Here is a 10,985-nt window from a genome sequence, read left to right as displayed (position 1 = left end):
TCTGTTCTTTGGATCCAGGGAGGAAGAGGAACTGTCCTCAGCAGAAGCCTCCCTGAAGCTGGAAACCACTGGAGCCCCAGCAGATACGCTCCCTGCCTGAACCCTGGAATTACAATTAGGCAGTGGGTGGCTGGATCAGAGCTGGCACAGGTACTTAGCCTTTATCTGTACCTCATTGCGAAGCCTAAATGATTGCCTTGCTCAAAGCTAGCGCCTCTCCTCCATGCCGCCTCTGGCATGCAAGGCATCTACAGTTGCCTCCTTGAAGCGTTCGTGTAAATACGGCCGTGCATACTGTACATTTTTAACGAGCCTGCTAATCAACCTTTTGTGGTCTGCTTGTCACTCTGGCCACATATTCGGGTCATAAACAGCTTGTGCCTGCACATTATTTCCCAAGTTGAGAGTACTCTAGACAAAGGTGAGAGGTTCGTAAGGACAAAGTCAATCCCAGTTTTGGTAAAGGCTCAGTTAGACTCAAGTTGCCCTCTCCACTGGAGCTGGCTATCTGGCTCACTCCTTTAGTAATAATACAAGTGTATGTGTACCTGGAATAGCCAGCATGCCTGACTACAAATATAATCTCAACATCCTGTGGAGGGCAAAGCATGCTGGGAAGTAGAACAGCATACTCTGGAACACTCATTTTCAAAGTCTACATTTATTGGGAAGCACTGCACGAGCTTAAGAATAAAAGTCATGTCATCCTGGTTGAAATAGTTTTAATGTTTTTCATTAATGTCATAGAAGACATCATAATAAATTTAAAGTATAATACATTCATGCTTTAAATTATTTTGGTGCCACCAACGTATGCTTGATTGTTAAAATCAAAAGCTTATTTAAAGCATTTGGTCCACTGACATAGAACAAATATTTCAACAGCCGGAAAATGGTAAAAGTCAAGAGCTCAGGTATTTGAAGAGACATGCATAAATACCCTCCCCTTAAAGCAAACCATCTAAAAAAGAAAGAAAAATCATGGAAAAGTTCTACTTTTCAGAAAATCAATAAAACATAAAAATACAAGCATTAAAATTCCCCTCTAATCTCTACTTGTTACTTAGCTATTAGAGCTACTTACAGTGTCCCAGGTATGAGAGAGATTCACCATTTTCCTAAGTATGAAAACTCATCATAACCTGTATGTATTAGACAGCGTAGAAGACCCTACAACAAGCTTTCATCTCGGCTAGACATAGAGCAGCAGAGTAATCGGTCACAACACGGCTGGTAAAGAGGCACTGAAGGGAAAACTCAGTCTCTTATAATTTAGTGAGAATCTTTAAGAAGACAGAAATTCACAAGCAGCATTGAAATAAACATGTTACAGTAAGTGGGGGGTACTTATTTTGTATTTTCATGGAGGTCGATTTTTTCAGTTCTCTTTCACTTTGTCTAAACTGCCCCTCCCACACTACCCCTGCTCTTATTCAATGCCATCATTACCTTCAGCTGTGGAAATAACACACTATAGATCCATGCTTTCACTCCAAGTTCATATTCTAGAATAGATGGGATATTTTTCTTGGACCAGCAGGAACATATTTTACAGGCCTATGTATGTAATAAAGTTTATACATTTAATAAATAACGGCCCCTAGAGAAAGGCAGAGCTGAGGGTGCAGGTGTGTGTGTGGGTGGAACGAGGACAGTGGGAGAGAACAGACGCTGGTACGGAAAGTCCTCTGCAGTACCCCTCCTGAAATGCTCTGTAGTTGGTCATGAATGCAAAACCCGAATGCTCTACCTACCACCTGATTTATCCCATTCTCTTCAAGGGGATATTTCTTAGACTAATCATCATTAAGAGCACTCAAGTTTAAGGTAAGCCACAAGAAGCCCTAGAAGTTGCCCATCACCACCTCACCCTCCACCCCTCCACCCCTTGGTCTGTCCTCAGTCAGAGCAATTATTATCTGTTTTGTACAAATAAATCAATTTTAAAAACACTGATTGGGGCTCATACTTCCCCAAGGAAGTCATACAAATAGAGTGATATAAACATATGAAATGATTAGACCAGTGGCATACTCGCTGTAAAAAGTTCAACAGAGGTGGGCTAAAGTGATAATGATGATGATCTAATTAGGAGCCCTAGTGGCACTATGGGTTACGGGTGGGTGTTAAGTCTGTGGTTCCCCAAGGGGAGGGTATTGTTTATATCTCCACAAGGAAAGAGGGACCAGACTTCAACCCAGTGCTCCAAGATGGGAATGCAACATGCCAGCATGGAGTAGGGAACCTGTGGAGAGGTCTGGGGGCCGACCCCAATCTCAATTAATACGTGGACACATGTCCCTCCCCTCAGAAGAACTTATTTCAAAGAAGGGCATTGAATCTGCAGCTCCAGGAGAGGGACATATCTGATCGAAGCACACGGGAGCAGATGAAACGGGAGGAGGAGACAGTGGAGCACATCCTGGCCCACCAGGCCATGAGGACAATGTTCCCAACTAGAGCAGCCAGTCCACAGAGAGGACCACAAGGCCAGCCCCACTATGAGACATAACACCCCTCACTGATCCATAGCCCTACAGGGGACAACACCAGAGACACAGTGTGGGAATCGCATCCGATCTGAACCCACCACACTGAGGCAAAACACTATGGGGGTGCAACAGAACAGCAAGGGAACGGAGCGGCGAGGTCCCCAGGGAATGCTGAAGGTGGACTTTGGGGCCAGGGGGGACTGTGTTGCCTCAACAGACTGGACTGGAAAACACTCCTAAAGGTCAACAAACAATCCTTGAACTAACTACAAGCTTTTCTTTCTTGTTGTGTTTTTTTGTCATTGGTTTGTTGTTGTTGTATTGTATATTGTTGCTTGGTTTTGCTCCGTCTTGTTTTTGTGCATGTTATTATCTCTGCAGGTCTGTCTAAATAAGATAGGCTGGATGAACAATCTGGAGGGGAAAACAATGGGACCGACAGTTCCGGGGGGACATGGGAGAAGGGGAGTTGGGGGGAAAGGAAGTGGTGTTAACAAACCCAGGGACAAGGGAACAACAAGTGATCTGGATCGGTGGTGAGGCGGGTGTGGGAGGTCTGATAGGGCAGGATAAAGGGTAATAGAACCAAGAGGAATTACTGAAACCCAAATGAAGACTGAGCATGATAGTGGGACAAGAGGAAAATCAAAGGAAATAGAGGAAAGAGCTGGGAGGCAAAGAGCATTTATAGAGGTCTAAATAGAGGCATGTACATATGCATATATATTTATATATGAGTAAGGGGAAATAGATCTATGTGCACATATTTATAGGTTTAGTATTAAGGTGGCAGGAGGACATTGGGCCTCCACTCAGGTGCTCCCTCAAAGCAAGAATACGTTCTTCTATTAAATTAGTATTTTATGATGCTCACCTTCCCGACACAACTGCTGAAGACAAAGCGGGTGAATAAGCAAATTGGTGAAGAAAGCTGATGGTGTGCGGCTATCAAAAGATATAGCATCTGGGTTCTTAAAGGACTGAAGGTAAACAAGCAGCCATCTAGCTCAGGAGCAACAAAGCTCACATGAAAGAAGCACACCAGCCTTTGTGATCACGAGGTGCCGAAGGGATCAGTTATCAGGCATCAAAAAACAAAAATAATCATATTGCGTGCTCACCTCCCTGATATGAATGCTGAAGACAAATGGGTGCATAAGCAAATGTGGTGAAGAAAGCTGATGATGCCAGGCTATCAAAAGATATAGCGTCTTGGGTCTTAAAGGCTTGAAGGTAAACAAGCAGCCATCTAGCTCAGATGCAACAAAGCCCACATGGAAGAAGCACGAGGTGTCGAAGGGATCAGGTATCAGACATCACCAGAACAAAAAATCTCATCACTGTGAATTGGGTGGTGGTGGTGCCGAGTGGAGACCCAAAGCCCATTTGTAGGCCACTGGACATCCCCTTACAGAGGGTCTCGGAGAGGAGTCGAGCCAGTCAGGGTGCGATGTAGCAATGATGAAACATACAACTTTCCTCTAGTTCCTAAATGCTTCCTCTCCTCCACCCCCCACTACCATGATCCCAATTCTACCTTTCAAGTCTGGCTAGACCAGAGGATGTACACTGGTACCGATAGGAAATGGAAACACAGGGAATCCAGGGCGGATGATCCCTTTAGGACCAGTGGTGTGAGTGGCTATACTGGGAGGGTAGAGAGGGGTGGGTTGGAAGGAGAGAACCAATTACAAGGATCTATATGTGACCTCCTCCCTGGGGGACGGACAACAGAAAAGTGGGTGAAGGGAGATGTCGGACAGTGCATAAATTATCAAGGGCTCATGAGGGAGGAGGGAGTGGGGAGGGAGGGGAAAAATGAGGAGCTGATGCCGGGGGCTTAAGTGGAGAGCAAATGTTTGAGAATGATGAGGGCAATGAATGTACAAATGTGCTTGACACAATTGATGTATGTATGGATTGTGATAAGAGTTGTATGAGCCCCTAATAAAACAATTAAAAAAAAAGTCTGTGATTCAAACCCACCAGCCACTGTGTGGGAGAAAGATGAAGTGGTCTGCTCCCATAACGATTTACAGTCTAGAGAACCCTATGTAGGGTCGTTATGAGTTGGAATCAACTTGATCACAGTGGTCTTGGTTTTTTTTGGGGGGCGGCTGTATAGATAAGTACAAGTGAAAGCTCTGTGATTCGATGCATAGAAACTATACATCTAACATATCAAGCTTTTAAAGGATGGTCAGCGCCAGCAAGCATATGAATTACAGAATAGTAAAACTGGGCTATATAAGCAGCAATTCCAAAAAAGGCTTACCTCTTCTTCTTGGTGATAATTAGAACGTCGTTAAAGAGGAAGAAGTAGACTTGCTGTTTAGACATCCTTTTTGAGAAAAGCACAGTATCTTCTACATAAGCGGTCAATTCACCTCTTTTTACCAACCACCGGGAAGAGGAGACTAAAGGGAAGGGCTATAAAAAGAGAAAAAAACTCAACACCCAGGGCTAAACTAAAAAGTCCTTTTGTGACTGTCAAAAGTAGAACACATACCTTATATTCAAACCCAATGACATATATTATGGTACACTCCATAAAAATTTTGCATGATTGAAAAAAATACCAACCAGCTGACTCTGACCATGGTGACCCATGTGTGTCAGAGTAGTCCTGTGCTCCTTATGGTTTTCAATGGCTGAGTTTTCAGAAATAGATCATCAGGCCTTTCCTACATGACACATCTGGTTGGATTCAAACCACCAACCCTTCAATAGAGCCCAGCCATTTGCACCACCCAGGGAAACAAGGGTCCAATGTTAAATATAATCAGAGAAATATAGTGCATTCTCCAGGAGTAAATGAAAAAGAACTTATTTCCATATTAATTTCCATAGATGACAACTAAAATTCAATGAGAAAACGTTATTGTGTGCGCCCCAAAGCATAACCCAATTGAAGAAGGATTGACAGGGGTCACTTAAAATTGAAAAGCCTCATCATGAAATTTATTATTCTCAACTGTGCTTATTTTAAAAGAGTCAAGACAGGGTCTACAAAGACAGATCTAATAGTGGCTAGCAAGGGACAACTGTAAAAGCCTTTATTTCCCTTAGGAACCTAAAAGTTGCTATTTGAGAAAGAGAAAGAGGGAGGTGGAAGAAAAGCCCCACAAACCCCTACCAGTTATCGACTAAGCCATCCCCTTGAGATCACCTCTTCTCCACTGTGTGGTAGTCTTCCCCAGCCACATTCATTCCTGAAAGCACAGTGCCACTTTCTGGTTGTGGAAATCAAGTTCTTCCCATGTACTTTCTCATACTCACATAGAAAAGGCTGTATCCAAGGAATCTCATACTTGTTTTCCTTTATTTAGGTTTGCACAAGCCAACTGGAAAACTCTCAAAACCACAGACTATTCCTTACCCTGGAGAACACTCCCCTGGCTGCCGCCCTCCCCCCACCTTTTTTAAGATACCAGAAATGGTTACTGCCAAAAATCTGATGTGAAAAGAACCCAAACAATTATATTCATAAAACAAGCAAAAGTTCTTGGGCACACAAAACATAGTAATGTAGTACAATCAAATGTCCTTCTTTCTTTGAGGGGAGTAATGTTTAAAAATGACTAAGGGATATTGGAAATATTAGGGAACAAACAAGAAGGCTAAGTAAGAACACTTGTTCTTAAATTTATAGTAATTTTTCACACAGAAGTTTATCCCTGAATATATCATGCCACATTTTGGCTGCATAACCCATCATAGAAAAGACTATCCATGAGGATACATATAATTATTTAGGATTTCAAACATTTTCTTAACTTTAAAAAGAGAGCTTACATGAAGTTTTTGATCAGTTACATACTATTTTCTTTAAGGTTTGAAAAGAAAGATGAGATTATGGCTGAGTCCCAACTTTCAAATGTGACAGCTAAGGAAGTCGCGTTGCTGGTTCCAAATCTCGACTCAGACAGAGGTCCACTAGGAATGACAGAGCTATTGAAAGATGTGAGACAGAGCAGGTCTAGGGAATGCTAAAGGACCAGCCTGCGCGCGCACACACACACACACACACACACACACACACACACACGGTCACCATAAAGACTCATCTTGTAGGTTAGAACCATTGGGAGGGTAATTATTGGGAACACATTGAATTATATCACATATAGCCCTGTATGATGGACCAGGACATAGTACAGTTCAGTTCCAACAACCTTGCACCTGTTCCTAATTTAGAAATCAGAGGAAGAAAGTTTTGTTGTTGTTGATGTTATGTTGTTTAAAAGCAGGATGATTTTCATGCAACTTTCATCCTCCACTAAAACAAAAGTAAATTTCTAATGAATCATTTAAAATAGTCAGTAGTTTTCAATATGCCCCAGGAGTCCTGGTGGCATAGTGGTTATTTGCTGCACTGCTAATCACAAGGTTAGCAGTTTGAAGCCATCAGCTGCTTCAAGGAAGAAAGATGAGGCTTTACTCCCGTAGTGTAACAGTCTAAAAAACCCACCGGGGCAGTTCTACTCTGACCTATAGGGTCCTTATGAGTCGGATTCGAATCCATGACAGTGAGTTAATTTTTTAATATGTCTACGCTTCTTTTAAAAAGAGAAATCCGATCTTATTTCAGAATGTATTCCTAGATGATGAAAATCATTCTCATTCTCTCACAAGGGCAAACCAAAAACTATAAAGAAAATTCATGAACAAAATGGAACCCTCAAAGGCATGGAAATAACTTCTAGAGAGAAGAGACTTTCTATGCCCTTTGTGGTAGGTGGCATCCTCGAGAAGTACTTTGGCATAAACTTTGACTAGTTTTAAGGGTCAGCAAAATGAGGATGCAAGGGCGAAGAAATCTCAGAGTTCCTCTTGGTGCCAGTTAAATTCTGGAGTTCTACTTGTTAGCAAGGCCCCAAACACCAATCGGTAAACACACCCACCCCCCAGTAAACCAGGATTCACTCACTCACACCAAAGTGTTTTAAATAGCCGAGTGGTATCATATTATTTAGATGTACTATGGTTTATTTAATAGGTCCTCTAATGATAGATATTTTGGTTCTTCTGCAATTCAAGTAGTGCTATACATACACTCTGTGAGTGTGTGTGTGTAATTTCAACATTCCTGAATTTATCTGTGCCAGGAGAGCCGTGCACTCCATTGGTTGTTTTTTTCTATTCGGTTTGAGCACCTTGTTGTAGCCACTGTGTCAATCGTCTCCCTGAGCATCTTCTTTTGTCACAGGCTCTCCACTACCAAGCATGATGTCCTTCTCTAGGGAATGACCTTTCCTGATAACACTTCCAACATACGTGAGACAAAGTCTTGCCATCTGCTTTTCGAAGGAGCATTTGAGTTGTACTTCTTCCAAGACAGATTGGTTTGTTCTTCTGGCAGTCCAAGGTACTTTCAATATTCTTCACCAAATGCATCGGTTTTTCTAATTTTCCTTATTCAATGTCCAACTTTCACATGCACATTGAAAATACCATGGCTTTGGTCAGCTATACCTAAGTTCCCAAAGTGACAGCCTTGCTCTTCAACACTGTAAAGAGGTCTTGTACAGGAGATTTGTCCAATGCAATATATTATTTGATTTTTTGACTACTGCTTTTATATGAACATTTAGTGTGCACACAAGTAAGATGAAATACTTAATAACTTTCCGTCTTTTTCCCATTTAACATGATGCTATTGATTAGTCTGGTTGTGAGGATTTTAGTTTTCTTTACATTGGGTTGTAAGCCACACTGGAGGCTGCAGTCCCTGATTTTCAGCAGCAAGTGCTACAAGTCCTTACTCACTGTCATCAAATCAATTCTGACTCACAGAAACCCTATAGAACAGAGGAAAACTGTCCCTGTGGGTTTCTGAGGCTGTAAATCTTTATGAGAATAGAATTCCTCATTTTTCTCCTTTTGAATAGCTGGTGGTTTTGACCTTATGGTTAGCAGCCCAATGCATAACTCACTAGGTCTCCTGATCTGCATATTGCCAGGTTGTTAACGAGCCTTCCTCCATTCCTGATTGGCTCAGCATAGAGATTAAAGAAATGTGATGAAAAGAGACAGCCCTGAAGCATACCTTTCATGACTTTAAGCCAGGCAACAGTCCCTTGTGTTCAAATGTCTGTCTCTTGGTTCAGGTTCAGGTTCAGGTTCAATATGGGCACAGTGAAGTGTTCTGGATGACTTGTTCTTCTCAATGTTGTCCATAATTTGTTATTACTCACACAATTAACTGTGATGCCTAGTGCTCTGATGATACCTTCGTACAGTCAATAAAACACGATTCCACATCTTTCTGCCATTCTTTGCATTGAGTTAAGACCCATCTGATGTCAGCAACGTTAACCCTCATTCCAGATTCTCTTCTGAATCTGGCTTGAATTTCTGGCAACTGCCTATCAAAACAGATGCAACCATTGTTGCAACCATTTTCTAATGGTTCCATTGAGTTTTTAATGGACAAAAATGAACTAAATTAATCTGCACACATCTGAGTGGTGGGTCACAATAACTTGCATTTGTAGTTTTGGTAATTGCTGCCATATTGTCCACCATTGAGATCATAATCCTTTTTACCAATCTTTTGCGAGACTATGAATCTAAGAGGTGAGATTCATCCTTACTTTCAGGTAGCACTTTTCTGAGTGAAGTAAACCATCTTTTTAAAGGCTTGAGTCACCTTCCCCCTCTTCTTTCAGCAGCTTTCTAATTTCTCAAGGTTTTTAAAAAATCTTTTTCTTATCATTTCTATCTATTCTTACTACTTCCTTGTCTGGATCAGCCCATGCTCTATATGGGAGTAACAAATATGTTTTTCCAGTTTGCTATGTGCCTTTCCACTTTTTTAAATGGCCATGCCTCCCTTTTATAAATAGATGAAAACAAATTTTATGAGGATACATGTAACAATAGTTTCTTTTAAGGATGGCTGGGTTTGGGGGGAAATTTCTCAACACCTATTGGATAGTGTTGCTTTTCAGAAGCTTCCCTGGTCCACATGAGTTTCTGCTTACCACTCCTGAGCAACAGCAGGATCAGGCTGGCAAGGATTGAGGGAGAGAAACAAATGGAGTTGCACTACCCACTAACATTTTGCACCCTGGAAAAGAACTGTTCTTGTTGGACTTAGGAAAACGCTGTGGTCCAACTCATGGGACGCCACACTTTTCTGTCATTTCATGGCATGAGGCTTTGAGAAGTCCTTAAGAAAGCTCTAATGGGCTCCTGTCAAGTCTGTAACTCTCTTTTTCTAATGATCAGCTTTCCCAAGTCTGGTGTCTTCCTTGGAGTGGGGGTGGGGAAGACTGCGCTTAGACATGCCTACCTCCTTCTCAGGCCTGGAGAAGACTCACTGGGACCTGGGTTAGAGAGCCTGAAGGACCTTATCTAGTCTTCATCTGGCAGCCTCTCTTATCAATTGATGGCCCTTCTTTGGAGAGAAAAGTTGACCACTACCACCCCTCCCCCCACCACACTATCTCTCCTCCTTTACACAGGATTCCAGCAAGATTAGTAATAAATCTGTTTAGGAAGAGGCAGGTGAATACCTTAATTTTAAATTCCAGCTGGGAGTTAATCGTGTACATCATTTCTGTCCTCTCCATCTTCCGGGCTCCTTCATTGCACAGTCGAACCAACTGGGAACACAGAGTAATGAAAGGGTTAATAGATCAAGGAAAGTTCCCTCCATTTCAAATGCAAATCTCTCTCCAGAATCACTTGGGGCTGGGAAGTTAGGAGTGGATATTTTACAGAGTGAAGACAGTGGTGTGATTAGAAAAACGAAGGCAGGTTAAAAAAAAGTCCTGGAAAGGTTTTAGGGGCAAATATACCGCTTATCACCCCACCCTCTCCTCTCCCATCTCCTTCCTTCTGGCCCTTATGTCTTTCCCTGCCTCCTTCCTTGACTCGGGCACCTCCCAAGCTCAGAGCAAGCAGCACCCCTCCAGGTAGCATAAGCCAGACCACCAACTTCAAAGACAGGTTCTAAGCAGAAACAGAAGCACAAAGCCACAACAGTGACCAGAACAGAGCCTCAAACAGGAAAGCCTGGGGTGGAGCCTGATGGTCAGCCATTCCTCAGAGAGGACTGAAGCCCAGTGCTATGGACACTGACTGACAGCACCCCTTAATAGGGTTTAGGACTGTAAACCTTTATGTGACCTTCTGATCTTTCTCAGGCACGAGCTGGTGGGGTTTGAACCTCCAGCCTTTCACTTAGCAGCCCAATGCTTACACCACAGCATCACCATATGGCTTCCCTCTCCTCTGCTTATTGACTTTCCATTTAATTGGAAATCTTGATTCAGTCAAATGCTTATTAGTTCACTGCTCTGAATCAAAACAACTTTGTATTTTTAGTTACCTATAAAAATATATATCTACACAAGACTCATTGGCAACAAAAGTATGTGTGCCTGTTTAAAAATGAAGGGTGTATGTTCTCATTGGATTTACTTTTTTTTTTTTTAATCAATTTATTGGGGCTCATACAATTCATCACAATACATAGATCAATTG

General features: G+C 42.2%; 1 protein-coding gene across 1 annotated transcript in view; it reads right to left on the bottom strand.

Moving 5' to 3' along the window:
• Positions 1–10,985, bottom strand: part of ARHGEF26 (Rho guanine nucleotide exchange factor 26) — a 180,362-nt gene that overhangs the window by 32,657 nt on the left and 136,720 nt on the right. The window contains exons 10-11 of the mRNA XM_013006250.2: positions 10,013–10,102; positions 4,768–4,922 (exon numbers count right to left, since the gene is read on the bottom strand). Coding sequence (XP_012861704.2) covers positions 4,768–4,922; positions 10,013–10,102 — 245 coding nt within the window. The remainder of the gene's footprint in view (positions 1–4,767; positions 4,923–10,012; positions 10,103–10,985) is intronic.

Source organism: Echinops telfairi, unplaced genomic scaffold (assembly GCF_000313985.2).
Source record: "Echinops telfairi isolate 266 unplaced genomic scaffold, ASM31398v2 ScPeMD7_7421;HRSCAF=8459, whole genome shotgun sequence".
NCBI lineage: Eukaryota > Metazoa > Chordata > Mammalia > Afrosoricida > Tenrecidae > Echinops > Echinops telfairi.
Note: the sequence above shows the minus strand (reverse complement) of the source record. Positions and strands in the feature narration are given on the sequence as shown.